Source organism: Pseudophryne corroboree, chromosome 6 (genome assembly GCF_028390025.1).
Source record: "Pseudophryne corroboree isolate aPseCor3 chromosome 6, aPseCor3.hap2, whole genome shotgun sequence".
NCBI lineage: Eukaryota > Metazoa > Chordata > Amphibia > Anura > Myobatrachidae > Pseudophryne > Pseudophryne corroboree.
Window position 1 is genome coordinate 800,280,020 of NC_086449.1, and position 22,038 is coordinate 800,302,057.

At 47.5% G+C, this 22,038-nt stretch overlaps 1 protein-coding gene across 1 annotated transcript in view; it reads right to left on the minus strand.

Moving 5' to 3' along the window:
- The window catches only part of LOC134933592 (patatin-like phospholipase domain-containing protein 2), a 37,086-nt gene that overhangs the window by 4,153 nt on the left and 10,895 nt on the right, over positions 1 to 22,038 (minus strand). The window contains exons 2-6 of the mRNA XM_063928919.1: positions 7,053 to 7,285; positions 4,741 to 4,806; positions 3,804 to 4,013; positions 1,847 to 1,907; positions 337 to 546 (exon numbers count right to left, since the gene is read on the minus strand). Coding sequence (XP_063784989.1) covers positions 337 to 546; positions 1,847 to 1,907; positions 3,804 to 4,013; positions 4,741 to 4,806; positions 7,053 to 7,285 — 780 coding nt within the window. The remainder of the gene's footprint in view (positions 1 to 336; positions 547 to 1,846; positions 1,908 to 3,803; positions 4,014 to 4,740; positions 4,807 to 7,052; positions 7,286 to 22,038) is intronic.

Consider the following 22,038-nt stretch of genomic DNA (forward strand, 5'->3'; position numbering starts at 1 on the left):
TTATTTCACAATGGGTACGGAGAGTCAAACCAAACCACCTTATTAGGTCACATTATGAAAAGTTAGTGAGATATTATATTTGTTCTATGATGCCTAGCTGACAACAGTGCTGCAATACAGCTGGGTGCTCTAATAGCAGACATGTAGCTGAGGCAGCCAAGTTGTTGGTGACTGTAGTCTCCCTATACAATAACCAGTGAGATCACAGCACCAGGAGGCTTTGCATCTTTGTACCCAGTGGATTAATAGGATGTATTCTCATGAATACTGGCCAGGCCAAAACATGGCTGCCTCCGCTGTCAACAGATGTTGATGCACTTCCTGAGTATTACCTACCTTTGTACAGCAAGGGTGGCAGATTTTCCATTATTTTCTTCTCCAGGGGCCAACGTGTCCGTTTCACCAGCGTCGTCTTCTCGGCTTCTTTGTCCTCTTTGTTGGAGTAGGGGGGCACAGTGCACTGTGGGCTGCTGCAGCGTGTGGTGGGGAGTGGCTGTGGTGCTGTCAAGAGCAGATTTGAGGAGGGTGATGGCTCTCTTAAAAGGTCTAACCAAAGATGGGGAAAAAAAAAAAAAATCAATTAAAAAATAAATACATATCAGTAGTGACACTTATAGGCCCTACACACTGGCCGATCAGCCGCCGAGCTGCCCGATGGCGGATACGGGCGACCCGGCGGCGGAGGGGCAGTGACGGGGGGAGTGAAGTTACTTCACTCCCCCCGTCCCCCGACTGCATTGAAGTGCAAGCAAATATGGACGAGATCATCCATATTGGCCTGCAAGTACAGCCGACGGGGGACCAGCGATGAACGAGCGCGGGGCCGCGCATTGTTCATCGCTGGAGCCTCCACACTGCACGATATGAACGTTATCTCGTTCATTAATGAACGAGATCGTTCATATCATGCAGTCATGTCGGCCAGTGTGTAGGGCCCTTTATACTTGTTCACCTAATGCATTATCACATACTAAATCGGAAAGTCACCAAATCAAGGAAACTTTTGCTTCCAATCGATTACGATGCAGTTACTACCCCAACCTATAGATGGCGCTATTCACTTTTACATCTCAATAATAGAAAACTAGCCAACATACTAATGCAAAAATCGCAATTTAAGTATCATATATTTAAAAATAAAAAACACACACTGTATTGCTTAATTGAATATTAATATATGAAGTCGCTATGGTTTATAAGCAAGTGGTTTCCGCTTTGGGCATCACTGCAATCAGATAATTATACTATAAAAGTATTTATTGTACAGACCAGCGCAATTGCCTGACTGGTTGTATTTTAAATACTTGCTTGATAGCTCCACAAAACTGGAATAAACCACTCCATACTGTTCTGCTTTACATACAGTATATTAGCAGTCAATGTATTTTTCAAAAGAATAGCAAAGGTTTAATGTGGGTACCCAAAAGACAAGATAATGTTATATTTTGGTGGGGGGAAAAAAAAAAAAATGAAGAAAAAAAAAGCGTCAACCAGCTGTAGGAAGGCGAAATAATTTGGAAACATGCCAACTAATGTATAAAAAGCTGCGTCCTAATACATGTTTATTCCCAAACGTCTTCTGGATGCATTTACAAAGTGGCGGGTTTAGCCTAATAATGTAAGTCGGCACGAATAGTAAGTACAAAGCCTGCCTATTCTCGTATAATTAGCACCAATTTTAATTTTGTGGTCAAACCCTCCAAAAAAAGTGTAAATATTCCCCATATGACCCAAAAAGAAGCAAAAAATTAATTTTTTAAGAAAGCGGGAAATAGAGAGAAGCACTGGAGAGAAGTCAGACGGTTTTGTACATTGAAGGTAGCATTAAATGATAGTTAAAGCATACTGTTGTCTTTTAGAAATCTGAGGGCATCATTGTATCCTTGCTGGCACATTTCTCCCAGAACCTGCGAAGACAACGTCAGTCCGTGAATAGGAGAATAAGAAATACAACGGCCTGAAGAACGCACAGTATAATATAAACGCGCCTAGTAACCCTAGATCACGGTTACGTAAAAGAGAAAACACATAAAGCTACGCTGTATATAAAAGTTGCATTTGTAAGATAAAGATACAAAGTTACCAGGACATGCCTAAACTCAATACTGGCAAAGACCCCTCTTTACAGAGTGTAAATGTCAGACTGCACATTGGCCCTCATTCCGAGTTGATCGCACAAAGCTACTTTTTTGCAGCCCGTGCGATCAACTAGATGCTGTCTATGGGGAGGTATTTTTTGCATAGCAAGGCTGCGATCGCTTGTGCAGCCCTGTTATGCAAAAAAAGTTTTGAGCAAAAGAAGACCAGGGTAAAGGCCCAAACACACTGGGCGATGTTGAGCTGAGAGCAGGTCACTTTTGGTGTGTTGAGCTGCTTTCAGCTCAAAGCTGCCCAGTGTGTATGGAGAATTGATGAGCGGTGAGAGCTGATGCGCGCTCCCACTTCATCGCTGGTGGCCACCGTTCATCTACTGGTATTACCAGTAGATGAACGGCGGGGTGAGCGGCTTTCCATAGCGTCTTGCTATGGAAAGCCGCTGACAATGCTGGGCAGGGGGGAAAAAGCGCTCAGTGTGTATGCACCTTAAGAGTTACATGCCCTGTGCAACGGATCCAGCGACGAAGGTCCCGGAATTGACATCAGAAATCCGCCCTCCAAACGCCTGGGCACGCCTGAGATCGCCTCACCACGACTTGAAAATGGTCAGTTGACGCCCCGGAACGCCTCCCGCCTGTCAGTCTTCTTGCGATCACCGCTGCGATGGCTTTTTCCGCTGGCGGCGGCGCTGCCCGGCAACAGCCGTCGCCAGGCATCAACACGCATGCGCAATGCACCCGCCGCGCATGTGCAGTTCTGACCCATTCGCACCGCTGCGACAAACTGCAGCGTGCGAACGGGTCGGAATGACCCCCATTGTCCTCCGTCTGCGGAGAAACCTAAACGGGTTCGAGGAGGGTTATGGTTAGTGGAGACCCAATCCTATATTTATGGGGTACTGGTTTCCTAAGCTCCATGCTTTTCAATACTCAGTCACATCATGAAACTTCTGCCAATTTCTGCTGCTTTTATTCTGAATCTGGGATGTGGGATATCTTTCCAATGAGCTCTACAGAATCAATTGGGAGGGGACCAGGAGCTACAGTATGCAATAAAGATAGGCCCAAGCTTGCTACCATCTAATTGTCAAGCACAAAATTTAAAAAATAAAATAAAAATGACCCGCAAACACAGATGAATATATCCAGGCCTGAATTTAATGAAGTCCGAGTTAGTCCTTTTTTATTTATTTTTAAGGATTGCCCCTTTTTAATAAAAATGTCCAAGTTCGGCCAGCTTCATTTCATACCGCCCCCAATGTCACTTTATTTTTTTGCAATTATTTATTTGAAACTCAAGTGCATATGTAAATCTTTTTAATGGGCTGACCGTTTCCAATTTTATTGTCCAGCATTTTCCAAGATTGGTCACTAAGACCGGGTACACACCTAAACCATATTGGCAGCTCAAATCGCACATATCGTTTAGGGTGTACGTAGGATTGCATGCTCCTGCGGGTCGCACACAATATATTTTGGTTGGCCGTGCTGCACAGCCAATCAGAAAATCTTGCGTGTGACCTGGTGCAGTTTAATGAAGGATGGAACGAGAGATCATTCCATTGTTCATTAAAGGACTCAGTGGATACCGGCAATCTCTAAAGGTGTGGGACAAAAGAAATTTGTCCCGACCATCGGCAAAATTGGCGTTCCTTTAGGTAAGTAGCCTAGCCCTTAATGCTTGGGACAAAGAGCAATGTCACTTACTTTAGGCTCAGGGGGGAAGAGGGCACGCGTCAGTCGGTAGAGGTTCCTCAGGCTGAACTGAATGCTGGTGTTGGTCACTCGCAGTTCATGGAAATTGGTGGAGTTGTCTCTGGGACAGATGTCGGATTCCCCGGAGAAAGGAGAGACGGTGATTGTGTTCTTCAGCTCATACTCAGGCAAGTTGTTGCTAATCCCGCCATCAACGTAACGCTGGAGAGGCAAAATAAATAATTCCACTCAGTCTGACAGTAACATGGGGCCTAATTCAGACCTGATCGCAGCAGCAAATTTGTTAGCTAATGGGCAAAACCATGTGCACTGCAGGTGGGGCAGATGTAACATGTGCAGAGAGAGTTATATTTGGGTGGGTTATATTGTTACTGTGCAGGGTAAATACTGGCTGCTTTATTTTTACACTGCAATTTAGATTTCAGTTTGAACACTCCCCACCCAAATCTAACTCTCTCTGCACATGTTACATCTGCCCCACCTGCACTGCACACGGTTTTGCCCATTAGCTAACAAATATGCTGCTGCGATCAGATCTGAATTAGGCCCATGGCGTGCACGGAGGACGAAACTCCTCCTGCACTGCGTATGTGGGATCAAATGCGTATCTTCCCCCGTACCCATTACTGCCCTGTGAAACCAACACAGCCATAAGTGGAGTCTGCAAAGTGCATAAAGGTCTGATAAACACCATCCTGCGACACTACAGGACTTTGTCCAAGCTCAGTATAGGGTAGACACCCAGTGAACAGGCAATGTCAGGTGGTCGTTGACCTAGGCAGTTCCGGCCTTTGTTAGTTTATAGCTTTACAGATATCTTGGGTGATCCACAACTGTACAAACAACGGATAACCGGTATCAGGTTTTATTACACCTAGCTCGGCTTTCAAGTCTTACACAACAAAAATAAAATAAGAGGCACACTTACCACCCCTCTGAAAGTCGGGGGAATGATCCCGCAGTAAACTGGGACAAAGGCGCTGCACACTAAAGCCTGAGGAAAGGGAGAAAAAAAAAAAAAAAAAAAGTCAAAGTTAATAAATGGATGAATAAGTAAAAACTAAAATGCAGATATTCCAAATCAATACACAGACAAGAAAAACTGTGTCAATAGTAAGATGCAGCCGTCAATACAGGAAACAGGATCACTGATCGTAGGTCCTACATAGGTTTCAGATAAGTGGCAGCTGGCGGTGAAACCCCCCGCCCCCCCCCCCCCCACCACCACCATAGGACCCATAGGATCACCTATAGCCTGCACAAGGCACCCAGCGAGCTCACATTAGATCTGATTCAGGGGTGGGGGCGCAGGTCGCGCGAGGCTGCAATTTCTCACAGATTATCTAGTGCGAAAATATGCAAATGGCAGCGTAAGCCCTGCCCTTGTGTTACCCTGCGGACTTCACAAGCCCTGTGGACGCCCACTTTGCACATGTAAGCAACGCTCAAGTGAGCTGGGGGATCAGATCTCTCCACCGTCCATGCACAGTCAGTTGCAACATCGACTCCTCCAGCTGCCCCTGCCTGGCGCACAGTCTCCCTTGCAACTTTAAGATATGGCCATTGTGGCTGGGGTGCTGCGAAGAAGGCGCCTTATTCAGCTTTAGTTGCAAAATTGCAAACTGGGTGATTATTGGCAGCCTACACTGCAAACGCATTGCACAAAGGCTAAATTGCAATCGGAATTTGACTGACAGGAAGTGACTGTTCGTGGGTGTTAATATGGGGTTTGTGGGGAGTGGTTAGAAAAATGTAGGCGGATCATGCGCGTTTTCGGGGTGTGTATCTGACGTCATTTGCAATGGATTGCGACTAAACACATAGCGCCGGGGCAACTATATTCTCATTATTCTGAGTAGCCCTGGGTCAACCGCAATTGTCGATGGTACTCGATTTCTGCATATGCATCTCGATTTCCGATTGCATCGGTGGGTGTCTTACCTTCCTGGGCGGATCTTCACATGAGATTTTTAGCAGCAGCAGGATTGAGAAAAATAACAATTTCTGTCTCAATAGTGATCCGAGCTGAATTAGGCCCAAGATCTCAGCCGTATACCGATGCACGCCCCGACACGCCCATAAACCGCCCATGGTATTTACTCTTTTTGCAAAGACTTTAGATCACCTCCCAGTCTCCACCCTGAACTACCCATGGATCGCAGAAACCGCTTCAAGTGACAGCAATGGCGTACACAAATGGGTAACCTATCGCACATCTTGGTTCATGCGTGTGCAAGTAAGGGTTTCCAAAACTTCACACGCATGAGCGGCAGCAAATAATTGCTCAACTGCGCAAACATCTGAACTGCCTCCACCACCGAATCAGGACCATTGTATTTTGTTTGGAGCAAGAAGGGGGCATGCATCAAGCCTTCACGAGTGGACAAGTGCAGAACCAATCAGCTTCTAGCTAGCATTTATCAGGTATATGCTATTAAATGATGGCTACAAGCAGACTAGTTGCTCATTCCAACCAATCCGCGTCTACCCATCATTTTATAGAATGCACTTGATAAATGCTATCTCCAAGCGGATTGGCTCTCCACTTACCCACCCTTTAGAAGGCTCGATGCCTCTTCCCCGCAGTGAGCAGATTCTCTGGATACAAAGCTTCAGATTAGCTGCCATCTGTGAAAAACGCTTTCCTGTGCAGCAATAACACAGAGGCTCATTGGGGACCCCAGTCTCCTAACTTCTGGCCCACTACCCACCATGCACACCCATAGTAGAATCGGGGGCATCAGTGTATCTTCCAGGTCACTGCACCAAACCAATTTTAAAGCAAGACGATCGGACCCAGGGCACGGGGTAATGTTTAAGTGGAGACTGGGCATGTCTGGCCAGCATGACCCAACAAGTGCCTCTAGCCATGCCCATCTCGCAGGAGAATACACCAGCTGGTGACCAGTAGAAGGTGAGAATCTCCAAAGTTGCAGTATGCAAAGGGCAGGGACTCCATCTATGGGCTGTGGTATAATACAGTGATCCACATTTCTATTGTAATCCAGTGTGGAACATAAGTATTCAAATTATGGGTTAATAGTCTGCTTTGGCCAAAACACAGCCAGTTGGGGAAGGTGGTCCTGTGTTAGCTTATTACTAAGTATCGCAACAGCGATGCTTTTCTTGTCCATGTTAGCGGGACTTTGACATCAATAGGAACTTCTTAAATATCCCTTTCCTGCACAGGTGTAAAGTCAGCTCTCCTGATGCAGCTCTGTAGCCCAAGGGCCGGGTTACCTGAATAAGCTCCTCCTTTGAGCTGAAGTCTGATACCAGTACGTTCTCTCCGTCAGAGACCCGGGTGAGGGATATACACAACTTGCCAGAAGCCAGCTCATGGGCGTTGTCTGGGAGGTTCCGATATAATCCGTTCTTCAGAATCTTGACCAGGTTGAAGGATGGGTGTAACGGTCCCAGATTCCTTTTTCTGGCCTCCTTGGCCACTTCCATCACATCCGAACAGCACTCAGCTGCAAGAGAGAAACCGGGATGTTTATGTTTAAACAGTGAAAACGTTTGCTGCAATGCTATTGGTCGGAAGAACGCCTAACAAGAATTCAATCATTCACTCTCACCAGTGTGGCCACTGGGTGGCGCTGTTGCATTGCTGACAGATATCACAGATTTCAGCTCACAGCGCATGGGCCAAATAAATAGTTTTGTGACTGCGCATGCTCCAAATCGGACTTAAGCACACGGACGGAAATCGCTAGTGCGTACAGATTGATCTGTCCTTTGACGGACCACACGAACCATGAAATGGGAGTCTCTGCGTGATCTTGCGAAAACACAGACGTGTTCTGTCTATATCATCCTCTCTGTACAGTACACATAACATCACATTTTGTCTCTTTACTCTCACACCCTCCTGACCCCAGGCCAACATTGCGGGGTGATCATATCATACAACCCATTAAGTACCTAGCAATCTGGTGACCATTATGCAATATGTAGCATCTATCCTTGTGTATCAATGCCTATTTCCCTATAGATTGTAAGCTTGCGAGCAGGGCCCTCCTACCTCTATGTCTGTCTGTTTTTACCCAGTTTTGTTCAGATACTAATGAGTGATAGACTCCAACATGCAGTCGCGCAGATTTTCTGAACGCACCAGCATCAGCTAGTGAGCAGGCTGCCGCAGATGCGTCCGGCTCACTCAGCCCCTACGTGACAAGGGACCTAATTCGGAGTTGATCGCAGCATCAAATTTGTTAGCAATTGGGCAAAACCATGTGCAGTGCAGGGGGACAGATATAACATGTGCAGAGAGAGTTAGATTTGGGTGGGGTGTGTTCAAACCGAAATCTAAATTGCTGTGTAAAAATAAAGCAGCCAGTATTTACCCTGCACAGAAACAAAATAACCCACCCAAATCTAACTCTCTCTGCAAATGTTATATCTGCCGCCCCCCCCCCCCCCCACCGTAGTGCACATGGGCCCTCATTCCGAGTTGTTCGCTCGCTAGCTGCTTTTAGCAGCTTTGCACACGCTAAGCCGCCGCCCTCTGGAAGTGTATCTTAGCTTAGCAGAAGTGCGAACGAAAGATTAGCAGAATTGCGAATAGAAATTTCTTAGCAGTTTCTGAGTAGCTCGAGACTTAATCTGCCACTGCGATCAGTTCAGTCAGTTTCGTTCCTGGTTTGACGTCACAAACACACCCAGCGTTCGCCCAGACACTCCCCCGTTTCTCCAGACACTCCCACGTTTTTCCCAGAAACGGCTGCGTTTTTTCGCACACACCCAGAAAACGTCCAGTTTCCACCCAGAAACACCCACTTCCTGTCAATCACACTCCGATCACCAGAACGAAGAAATTTCTTCGTTAAGCCGTGAGTAAAATACCCAACTTTTTATCAAATTTACTTTGCGCAGGCACACTGCGAACGTTGCGCATACGCAGTTTGCGACTAATCGCACCGATGCGAAGAAAAATAATGAGCGAACAACTCGGAATGAGGGCCATGGTTTTGCCCAATTGCTAACAAACTTGCTGCTGCGATCAACTCAGAATTACCCCCAGGATACATATAAACTCTTAGAATACCCCGTACAATGAACGATTATAGATAATAGAAGTTACTTCTTATGGGCATCATCTTCAAGGAACGCCAAGGTCACATCTAGCACCCCCGTCATTTGCAGGATCCCCCAGCAATAATTCTAGATTGATGTTTCGCCTACACATTACGCTACGATGATACAGTTCGTCTGTGTTAGATCTTATGAAATAGTCTCCGAGTCGCAAGCTGAACTTTAAACGTAAGAACTTTCGTTTGATGTTAATTGCCCTTCGTGAAGCAGGACGTGGCCACAGTAACCTGTTTCTTAGAATATCACGCTGATAATTTGAGCCTATTGGTTTTCAGCTGTAAATGTACACACAGCTCAGATAATGTAAAGCTAATGAGGTATTTCCTTCTGCGTAATAGGCTCAAGTGTACGACCTCCAGTGACCCGTCTAAGAGGACATGTAATACAGGACAGAGTCAGCTCATGTCATGCAGCCAATCAGTGCTGGACATGCCAGCAGCAGAGGCATTGCACAACAGGCACATTACAGCACCTGGAAATCAGCACTTTTCTCATTTACAAGGTTTGCTGCAAAATATATAAATACATCATGGCTACGTCTGTACAAAGCACTGCATGCTGGGACACCGTACAAGCCCTGACATTTTGGATATGCTCTGACCCAATCATCTAGCCATCACAATTTGGTCCCTGTCAGAGTGGCTCAGATCCTTACACTTGCCCATTTCTCCTGCTACCAATACATCCAGTAGCGGATCTTGCTACGGACACACGGTACTTTTGCCGGGGCACCGCACTGCATCGTGGGAGCGGCACTTAGACACTAGGGGTCATGATTAACCTCTAGTGTCTATACGGTTCTATGGGAGAGAAGTCATGACGTCTCTCCCATAGAGTAGAGGAGCGGCGCCAGCGGCCAGAGACGGGAATCAGGAGCGGGGATGGAATTTTTTAAATTTTTTAAAGTGGCACAAACGGGGGCAATACTACTTGGGGCACATTGACCACACCCCTTTATGAAGCCACACCCCTATTTTCGCCCGGGGTGCCACAAGGGCTAGAACCAGCCCTGACTATATCAACTGCAAGAACTTATTTTTCACTTGCTGTCTGATGCATGCCACTGTAACCAGAATCCTTGTTATTCACTTCACCTGTCAGTGACGGGAAGCATTCGATATTCCGGCTGTCGGGATACAGACAACTATTCTCTTCCTTGGGGTGTCCACGAGCCCCCTGGAGGGAGAATAAATAGCGTGCACCGTGTCCGCAGCGTGGTGAGCACAGCCAGCCCGCAAGGGGGCTCTTCTGCACTCGCCCCACTGCCGGCATTTTGCCCGTCGGGATACCGACAGCCGAGATATTGTAGTACACCCGTCAGTGACCGATTCTACATACCAGAGTATGGGCATATAATCAGGATAGCAATCTTGTCTCTGCAGGCATCCAGAACTGCGACTTAGAATCCACAGCTTGGGTATTTATGTTCTATAAATTCTGTACAAAACATACTGTGCTGTGAAACAAGATTTCTAGCTACTGTAAGACCGACCAGAAGACGACGCTCAGGACCGCGGGAGCGCGCAGATAGCTCGTACACATTTTACCATTTGAATAATTTGATGTTCCGATCAGTCAGAATTGGCTAAATCATTCAAAACATTGTCTACACTGTAATTTAGATTTGAGTTTGGATTAGGGATGGCCTCGACAACTCCAAATAATCGATGGTCTATGGACGATTTTTAATACTTTTACCATCAATGGTGTATAACCAGATGGTTATACACTATCAATGGTGACTGATGGAATTTGTGTGTCCCCGCACCACCGCCACCTGTCGTTTTCAGGGCTGCTAGGCAGTCAGACAGCAGCCCTGTGCAGCCTCCAGCTCTTATGCTATGTGTAAGAGCAGAGAACAGGATGTCCCGCCTCTTTCGGAGGCTAAGCTGTCACTCACAGCTCAGCCCCGCCCCGGCTCTCGCACGGAAGCAGAGCCAACAGCCGCACAGGTGCATAAACACCAATGACAAAACCATCAATGGATATGCACAGAATAAACCTGCCATCGATGATTTGTGTCACCATCAGCATCAATGGCAACCATCAATGGAGGTAACACCGATGGCCATCCCTTGTTTGGGCATGCCCCACCCAAATGTATATCTCCCTGCACATGTTAAATCTGCCCCCCCCTTGCAGGGCAGCATGGTGTTACCCAGGTGCACAGTTACCTGCTTTTGTTGTTTCCAACTCACAATCAGCCCCATAATTTGCCCACGTGCAACCAAATTGTATTGTGTCAAGAAGATTCAGGTTACTGCCATTACTTCATTCTGTCCATCATTCCCAGCGATTGTGAAATGAGGAGGGATCCCAGGGACATAGTTCACATTTGGAAGGTGAAAACAACTGCAGAATTATCATTACTGCAGTATTCTGTCCAGCCATTATCTAGGGGCAAAGGTAGTAACATTCAGCAGCAGCTCCACGACATATTACGGCCTCTGGTGCCCTTTGTGCCATCACAAAAACTAGTCATATTAATAAGTCTGAGTTCTACTTATCTGGAGCATGCCCAGGCAGGTGTGGAGAAAATGCTGCAAAGTCAGAATGTTTTCATTAAATAGAAGCGTTAATAGTTTATTTTCCTCAATTAACATCATGCAAAGTGAATGAGCAGAAGAGAAATCTAAATCAAATCTTGGTGTGACCACCCTTTGCCTGCAAAACAGCATCAATTCTTCTAGGTACACTTGCACATAGTTTGAAGTAATTTGGCAGGGAGGTTGTTCCAGTTTGAACTAACCACAGATCTTCTGTGGATGTAGGCTTGCTCAAATCCCTCTGTCTTAATGATGTTGAGATCAGGGCGCTGTGGGGGGCCATATCATCCCTTCCAGGACTCCTTGTTCTTCTTTGTGCTGAAGACAGTTCTTAAAGACATTCTCTGTATGTTTGTGGTTGTTATCCTGCTGCAGAATACTTTTGGAGCCATTTAGACTGGGTGGTCTTCAGTATGCCGGCTGTCGGGATCCCGGCGCACAGTATACCGGCGCCGGAATCCCGACAGCCGGCATACCGACACTTATTCTCCCTCGTGGGGGTCCACGACCCCCCTGGAGGGAGAATAAAATAGCGTGGCGCGCGCCACCGTGCCCGCAGCGTGGCGAGCGTAGCAAGCCCGCAAGGGGCTCATTTGCGCTCGCCACACTGTCGGGATGCCGGCATGCTGGTAGCCGGGAGCCCGACCGCCGGCATACCATACTACACCCATTTAGACGCCTCCCTGATAGTATTGCATGATGGATAAGTACCTGCCTGTATTTCTCTCCTTCCTGTATGCAAGTGTACCTAGAAGAATTGATGCTGTTTTGAAGGCAAAGGCAAAGGAAAGTCACACTAAATATTGATTTGATTTAGATTCCTCTTCTGTTCCTTCACTTTACATTTTGTTAATTGAGAAAAAAAAAAACCTATCAACACTTCTATTTATGTATATATGTGTGTATTACACACACACACACACACACACACACACACCACACACACACACATATATATGTAAAAAATAAGATTTTACTTACCGATAAATCTATTTCTCATAGTCCGTAGTGGATGCTGGGGACTCAGTCAGGACCATGGGGAATAGCGGCTCCGCAGGAGACAGGGCACAAAAGCAAGCTTTTAGGATCACATGGTGTGTACTGGCTCCTCCCCCTATGACCCTCCTCCAAGCCTCAGTTAGGTACTGTGCCCGGACGAGCGTACACAATAAGGAAGGATCTTGAATCCCGGGTAAGACTCATACCAGCCACACCAATCACACCGTACAACTTGTGATTTGAACCCAGTTAACAGTATGATAACAATGAAGTAGCCTCTAAAAAAGATGGCCCACAACAATAACAACCCGATTTTTTTGTAACAATAACTATGTACAAGTAATGCAGACAATCCGCACTTGGGATGGGCGCCCAGCATCCACTACGGGCTATGAGAAAATAAGAATTTACTTACCGATAATTCTATTTCTCGGAGTCCGTAGTGGATGCTGGGGTTCCTGAAAGGACCATGGGGAATAGCGGCTCCGCAGGAGACAGGGCACAAAAAGTAAAGCTTTAGGATCAGGTGGTGTGCACTGGCTCCTCCCCCTGTGACCCTCCTCCAAGCCTCAGTTAGGTACTGTGCCCGGACGAGCGTACACAATAAGGAAGGATTTATGAATCCCGGGTAAGACTCATACCAGCCACACCAATCACACTGTACAACCTGTGATCTGAACCCAGTTAACAGTATGATAACAGCGGAGCCTCTGAAAAGATGGCTCACAACAATAATAACCCGATTTTTGTAACTATGTACAAGTAATGCAGATAATCCGCACTTGGGATGGGCGCCCAGCATCCACTACGGACTCCGAGAAATAGAATTATCGGTAAGTAAATTCTTATTTTCTCTATCGTCCTAGTGGATGCTGGGGTTCCTGAAAGGACCATGGGGATTATACCAAAGCTCCCAAACGGGCGGGAGAGTGCGGATGACTCTGCAGCACCGAATGAGAGAACTCCAGGTCCTCCTTAGCCAGGGTATCAAATTTGTAGGATTTTACAAACGTGTTTGCCCCTGACTAAATAGCCGCTCGGCAAAGTTGTAAAGCCGAGACCCCTCGGGCAGCCGCCCAAGATGAGCCCACCTTCCTTGTGGAATGGGCATTTACATATTTTGGCTGTGGCAGGCCTGCCACAGAATGTGCAAGCTGAATTGTATTACACATCCAACTTAGCAAAAGTCTGCTTAAAAGCAAGAGCACCCAGTTTGTTGGGTGCATACAGGATAACAGCAAGTCAGTTTTCCTGACTCCAGCCGTCCTGGAACCTATATTTTCAGGGCCCTGACCACATCTAGCAACTTGGAGTCCTCCAAGTCCCTAGTAGGCGCAAGACACCACAATAAGCTGGTTCAGGTGAAACACTGACACCACCTTAGGGAGAGAACTGGGGACGAGTCCGCAGCTCTGCCCTGTCCGAATGGACAAACAGATATGGGCTTTTTTGAGAAAAAAAAAACCACCAATTTGACACTCGCCTGGTCCAGGCCAGGTCCAAGAGCATGTTCACTTTTCATGTGAGATGCTTCAAATCCACAGATTTGACTGGTTTTAAACCAAAGTGTTTTGAGGAATCCCAGAACTACGTTGAGATCCCACAGTGCCACTGGAGGCACAAAAGGGGGTTGTATATGCAATACTCCCTTGACAAACTTCTGGACTTCAGGAACTGAAGCCAATTCTTTCTGGAAGAAAAATCGACAGGGCCGAAATTTGAACCTTAATGGACCCCAATTTGAGGCCCATAGACACTCCTGTTTGCAAGAAATGCAGGAATCGACCGAGTTGAAATTTCTTCGTGGGGCCTTCCTGGCCTCACACCACGCAACATATTTTCGCCACATGTGGTGATAATGTTGTGCGGTCACCTCCTTTCTGGCTTTGACCAGGGTAGGAATGACCTCTTCCTGAATGCCTTTTCCCTTAGGATCCGGCGTTCCACCGCCATGCCGTCAAACGCAGCTGCGGTAAGTCTTGGAACAGACATGGTACTTGCTGAAACAAGTCCCTTCTTAGCGGCAGAGGCCATAAGTCCTCTGTGAGCATCTCTTGAAGTTCCGGGTACCAAGTCCTTCTTGGCCAATCCGGAGCCATGAGTATAGTTCTTACTCCTCTACGTCTTATAATTCTCAGTACCTTAGGTATGAAAAGCAGAGGATGGAACACATACACCGACTGGTACACCCACGGTGTTACCAGAACGTCCACAGCTATTGCCTGAGGGTCTCTTAACCTGGCGCAATACCTGTCCCGTTTTTTGTTCAGACGGGACGCCATCATGTCCACCTTTGGTAATTCCCAACGGTTTACAATTATGTGGAAAACTTCCCCATGAAGTTCCCACTCTGCCGGGTGGAGGTCGTGCCTACTGAGGAAGTCTGCTTCCCAGTTTCCATTCCCGGAATGAAACACTGCTGACAGTGCTATCACATGATTTTCCGCCCAGCGAAAAGTCCTTGCAGTTTTTGCCACTGCCCTCCTGCTTCCTGTGCCGCCCTGTCTATTTATGTGGGCGACTGCCGTGATGTTTTATCCCACTGGATCAATACCGGCTGACCTTGAAGCAGAGGTCTTGCTAAGCTTAGAGCATTATAAATTTACCCTTAGCTATATTTATGTGGAGAAAAATCTCCAGACTTGATCACACTCCCTGGAAATTTTTTCCTTGTGTGACTGCTCCCCAGCCTCTCGGGCTGGCCTCCGTGGTCACCAACATCCAAAACTGAATGCCGAATCTGCGGCCCTCTAGAAGATGAGCACTCTGTAACCACCACAGGAGAGACACCCTTGTCCTTGGATATAGGGTTATCCGCTGATGCATCTGAAGATGCGATCCGGACCATTTGTCCAGCAGATCCCACTGAAAAGTTCTTGCATGAAATCTGCCGACTGGAATTGCTTCGAAGGAAGTCACCATTTTTTTACCATGGCCCTTGTGCAATGATGCACTGATTTTAGGAGGTTCCTGACTAGCTCGGATAACTCCCTGGCTTTCTCTTCCGGGAGAAACACCTTTTTCTGGACTGTGTCCAGAATCATCCCTAAGCACAGGAGACTTGTTGTCGGGATCAGCTGCGATTTTGGAATATTTAGAATCCACCCCTGCTGTTGTAACAGTATCCGAGATAGTGCTACTCCGACCTCCAACTGTTCCCTGGACTTTGCCCTTATCAGGAGATCGTCCAAGTAAGGGATAATTAAGACGCCTTTTCTTCGAAGAAGAACCATCATTTCGGCCATTACCTTGGTAAAGACCCGGGGTGCCGTAGACAATCCAAACGGCAGCGTCTGAAACTGATAGTGACAGTTCTGTACCACGAACCTGAGGTACCCTTAGTGATAAGGGCAAATTTGGGACATGGAGGTAAGCATCCCTGATGTCTCGGGACACCAGATAGTCCCCTTCTTCCCGGTTCGTTATCACTGCTCTGAGTGACTCCATCTTGATTTGAACCTTTGTAAGTGTTCAAATTTTTTTAGAGTTAGAATAGGTCTCACCTAGCCTTCTGGCTTCAGTACCACAATATAGTGTGGAATAATACCCCCTTTTCTTGTTGTAGGAGGGGTAATTTAATTATCACCTGCTGGGAATACAGCTCGTGAATTGTTTCCCATAGTGCCTCCTTGTCGGAGGGAGACCTTGGTAAAGCAGACTTCAGGAGCCTGCGCAGGGGAAACGTCTCGACATTCCAAACTGTACCCTTGGGATACTACTTGTAGGATCCAGGGGTCCTGTACGGTCTCAGCGTCATGCTGAGAGCTTGTCAGAAGCGGTGGAACGCTTCTGTTCCTGGGAATGGGCTGCCTGCTGCAGTCTTCTTCCCTTTCCTCTATCCCTGGGCAGATATGACTCTTATAGGGACAAAAGGACTGAAGCTGAAAAGACGGTGTCTTTTTCTGCAGAGATGTGACTTAGGGTAAAAACGGTGGATTTTCCAGCAGTTGCCGTGGCCACCAGGTCCGATGGACCGACCCCAAATAACTCCTCTTCCTTTATACGGCAATACACCTTTGTGCCGTTTGGAATCTGCATCACCTGACCACTGTCGTGTCCATAAACATCTTCTGGCAGATATGGACATCGCACTTACTCTTGATGCCAGAGTGCAAATATCCCTCTGTGCATCTCGCATATATAGAAATACATCCTTTAAATGCTCTATAGTCAATAAAATACTGTCCCTGTCAAGGGTATCAATATTTTTAGTCAGGGAATCCGACCAAGCCACCCCAGCTCTGCACATCCAGGCTGAGGCGATCGCTGGTCGCAGTATAACACCAGTATGTGTGTATATACTTTTTATGATATTTTTCCAGCCTCCTGTCAGCTGGCTCCTTGAGGACGGCCCTATCTATAGACGGTACCGCCACTTGTTCTGATAAGCGTGTGAGCGCCTTATCCACCCTAAGGGGTGTTTCCCAACGCGCCCTAACTTCTGGCGGGAAAGGGTATACCGCCCATATTTTCTATCGGGGGGAACCCACGCATCATCACACACTTCATTTAATTTATCTGATTCAGGAAAAACTACGGTAGTTTTTTCACATCCCACATAATACCCTCTTTTGTGGTACTTGTAGTATCAGAAATATGTAACACCTCCTTCATTGCCCTTAACGTGTGGCCCTAATAAGGAATACGTTTGTTTATTCACCGTCGACACTGGATTCAGTGTCCCTGTCTGTGTCTGTGTCGACCGACTAAAGTAAACGGGCGTTTTAAAACCCCTGACGGTGTTTGAGACGTCTGGACCGGTACTAATTGTTTGTCGGCCGTCTCATGTCGTCAACCGACCTTGGCGCGTGTTGACATTATCACGTAATTCCCTAAATAAGCCATCCATTCCGGTGTCGACTCCCTAGAGAGTGACATCACCATTACAGGCAATTGCTCCGCCTCCTCACCAACATCGTCCTCATACATGTCGACACACACGTACCGACACACAGCACACACACAGGGAATGCTCTGATAGAGGACAGGACCTACTAGCCCTTTGGAGAGACAGAGGGAGAGTTTGCCAGCACACACCAAAAACGCTATAATTATATAGGGACAACCTTATATAAGTGTTTTCCCTTATAGCATCTTTTTTATATATTTCTAACGCCAAATTAGTGCCCCCCCTCTCTGTTTTAACCCTGTTTCTGTAGTGCAGTGCAGGGGAGAGCCTGGGAGCCTTCCCTCCAGCCTTTCTGTGAGGGAAAATGGCGCTGTGTGCTGAGGAGATAGGCCCCGCCCCTTTTTCGGCGGCCTCGTCTCCCGCTCTTAACGGATTCTGGCAGGGGTTAAATATCTCCATATAGCCCCCGGAGGCTATATGTGAGGTATTTTTAGCCAAAAAAGGTTTTCATTTGCCTCCCAGGGCGCCCCCCTCCCAGCGCCCTGCACCCTCAGTGACTGCCGTGTGAAGTGTGCTGAGAGGAAAATGGCGCACAGCTGCAGTGCTGTGCGCTACCTTAAGAAGACTGAGGAGTCTTCTGCCGCCGATTCTGGACCTCTTCTCGTTTCAGCATCTGCAAGGGGGCCGGCGGCGAGGCTCCGGTGACCATCCAGGCTGTACCTGTGATCGTCCCTCTGGAGCTAATGTCCAGTAGCCAAGAAGCCAATCCATCCTGCACGCAGGTGAGTTCACTTCCTCTCCCCTAAGTCCCTCGTTGCAGTGATCCTGTTGCCAGCAGGACTCACTGTAAAATAAAAAACCTAAGCTAAACTTTTCTAAGCAGCTCTTTAGGAGAGCCACCTAGATTGCACCCTTCTCGGCCGGGCACAAAAATCTAACTGAGGCTTGGAGGAGGGTCATAGGGGGAGGAGCCAGTGCACACCACCTGATCCTAAAGCTTTACTTTTTGTGCCCTGTCTCCTGCGGAGCCGCTATTCCCCATGGTCCTTTCAGGAACCCCAGCATCCACTAGGACGATAGAGAAATAGATTTATCGGTAAGTAAAATCTTATTTTCTCTAACGTCCTAGTGGATGCTGGGGACTCCGTCAGGACCATGGGGATTATACCAAAGCTCCCAAACGGGCGGGAGAGTGCGGATGACTCTGCAGCACCGAATGAGAGAACTCCAGGTCCTCCTCAGCCAGGGTATCAAATTTGTAGAATTTAGCAAACGTGTTTGCCCCTGACCAAGTAGCTGCTCGGCAAAGTTGTAAAGCCGAGACCCCTCGGGCAGCCGCCCAAGATGAGCCCACCTTCCTTGTGGAATGGGCATTTACAGATTTTGGCTGTGGCAGGCCTGCCACAGAATGTGCAAGCTGAATTGTACTACAAATCCAACGAGCAATAGTCTGCTTAGAAGCAGGAGCACCCAGCTTTTTGGGTGCCTACAATATAAACAGCAAGTCAGACTTTCTGACTCCAGCCGTCCTGGAATTATATATATATATATATATTTTCAGGGCCCTGACAACGTCTAGCAACTTGGAGTCCTCCAAGTCCCTAGTAGCCGCAGGCACCACAATAGGTTGTTTCAGGTGAAACGCTGACACCACCTTAGGAAGAAACTGGGGACGAGTCCGCAGTTCTGCCCTGTCCGAATGGAAAATCAAATATGGGCTTTTGTAAGACAAAGCCGCCAATTTTGACAATCGCCTGGCCGAGGCCAGGGCCAACAGCATGGTCACTTTCCATGTGAGATATTTCAAATCCACAGATTTGAGTGGTTCAAACCAATATGATTTTAGGAATCCCAACACTACGTTGAGATCCCACGGTGCCACTGGAGGCACACAAGGGCTGTATATGCAATACTCCCTTGACAAACGTCTGGACTTCAGGAACTGAAGCCAATTCTTTCTGGAAGAAAATCTATAGGGCCGAAACTTGAACCTTAATGGACCCCAATTTGAGGCTCATAGACACTCCTGTTTGCAGGAAGTGCAGAAATCGACCTAGTTGAAATTTTTTCGTGGGGCCTTCCTGGCCTCACCCACGCAACATATTTTTACCACATGTGGTGATAACGTTGTGCGGTCACCTCCTTCCTGGCTTTGACCAGGGTAGGTATGACCTCTTCCGGAATGCCTTTTCCCTTAGGATCCGGCTTTCAAACCGCCATGCCGTCAAACGCAGTCGCGGTAAGTCTTGGAACAGACAAGGTCCCTGCTGGAGCGGGTCCTTTCTTAAAGGCCGATGCCACGGTTCCTCTTGGAACAGACATGGTACTTGCTGAAAGCAAATCCCTTCTTAGCTCCCGAGGCCATTAGTCCTCTGTGAGCATCTCTTGAAGTTCCGGTTACCAAGTCCCTCTTGGCCAATCCGGAGCCACAAGTATAGTTCTTACTCCTCTATGTCTTATAATTCTCAATACCTTGGTTATGAGAAGCAGAGAAGGGAACACATACACCGACTGTTACACCCACGGTGTTACCAGGACGTCCACAGCTATCGCCTGAAGGTCTCGTGACCTGGCGCAATACCTGTCCCATTTTTTTGTTCGGGCGGGACGCCATCATGTCCACCTTTGGTCTTTCCCAACGGTTCACAATCATGCGGAAAACTTCCCGATGAAGTTCCCACTCTCCCGGGTGGAGGTCGTGCCTGCTGAGGAAGTCTGCTTCCCAGTCGTCCACTCCCGGAATGAACACTGCTGACAGTGCTATCACATGATTTTCCGCCTAGCGAAAAATCCTTGCAGTTTTGCCACTGCCCTCCTGCTTCTTGTGCCGCCCTTTCTGTTTACGTGGGCGACTGCCGTGATTTTATCCCACTGGATCAATACCGGCTGACCTTGAAGCAGAGGTCTTGCTAAGCTTAGAGTATTATAAATTTGCTCTTAGCTCCAGTATATTTATGTGGAGAGAATTCTCCAGACTTGATCACACTCCTTGTGTGACTGCTCCCCAGCCTCTCAGGCTGGCCTCCGTGGTCACGAGCATCCAATCCTGAATGCCGAATCTGCGGCCCTCTAGAAGATGAGCACTCTGTAATCACCACAGGAGAGACACCCTTGTCCTTGGATATAGGGTTATCCGCTGATGCATCTGAAGATGCGATCCGGACCATTTGTCCAGCAGATCCCACTGAAGAGTTCTTGCGTGAAATCTGCCGAATGGAAGCGCTTCGTAATAAGCCACCATTTTTACCAGGACTCTTGTGCAATGATGCACTGACACTTTTCCTGGTTTTAGGAGGATCCCGATTAGCTCGGATAACTCCCTGGCTTTCTCCTCTGGGAGAAACACCTTTTTCTGGACTGTGTCCAGAATCATCCCTAGGACCAGCAGACGTGTCGTCGGAACAACTGCGGTTTTGGAATATTTAGAATCCACCCGTGCTGTCGTAGAACTACTTGAGATAGTGCTACTCCGACCTCCAACTGGTCTCTGGACCTTGTTCTTATCAGGAGGTCGTCCATTTTCTTTGAAGACGAATCCTCCTTTCGGTCATTACCTTGGTAAGGACCCGGGGTGCCTTGGACAATCCAACGGCATCGTCTTGAAACTGATAGTGACAGTTCTGTACCACGAACCTGAGGTACCCTTGGTGAGAAAAGGCAAATTTTGGGACATGGAGGTAAGCATCCCTGATGTCCCGGGACACCATATAGTCCCCTTGTTCTTTGCTATCACTGCTCTGAGTGACTCCATCTGGATTTGAACCCTTGTAAGTGTTCAAATTTTTCAGATTTAGAATAGGTCTCACCTAGCCTTCAGTACCACCATATAGTGTGGAGTAATACCCCTTTCCTTGTTGTCGGAGGGGTAAATTTATTATCACCTGCTGGGAATACAGCTTGTGAATTGTTTTCAATACTGCCTCCCTGTCGGAGGGAGACATTGGTACAGCAGACTACAGGAACCTGCGAGGGGGGAAACCTCTCGACATTCCAATCTGTACCCCTTGGATACTACTTGTAGGATCCAGGGGTCCTGTACGGTCCCAGCGTCATGCTGAGAACTTGGTAGAAGCGGTGGAGGGCTTCTGTTCCTGGGAATGGGCTGCCTGCTGCAGTCTTCTTCCCTTTCCTCTATCCCTGGGCAGATATGACTCTTATAGGGACGAAAGGACTGAGGCTGAAAAGACGGTGTCTTTTTCTGCAGAGATGTGACTTAGGGTAAAAAACGGTGGATTTTCCAGCAGTTGCCCTGGCCACCAGGTCCCATGGACCGACCCCAAATAACTCCTCCCCTTTATACGGCAATACATCTTTGTGCCGTTTGGAATCTGCATCACCTGACCACTGTCGTGTCCATAAACATCTTCTTGCAGATATGGACATCGCATTTACTCTTGATGCCAGAGTGCAAATATCCCTCTGCGCATCTCGCATATATAGAAATGCATCCTTTAAATGCTCTATAGTCAATAAAATACTGTCCCTGTCAAAGGTATCAATATTTTTAGTCAGGGAATCCGACCAAGCCACCTCAGCTCTGCACATCCAGGCTGAGGCGATCGCTGGTCGCAGTATAACACCAGCATGTGTGTGTATACTTTTTAGGATATTTTTCAGCCACCTATCAGCTGGCTCCTTAAGTACGGCCCTATCCGTAGATGGTACCGCCACTTGTTCTGATAAGCGTGTGAGCGCCTTATCCACCCTGAGGGGTGTTTTCCACCGCGCCTTAACTTCT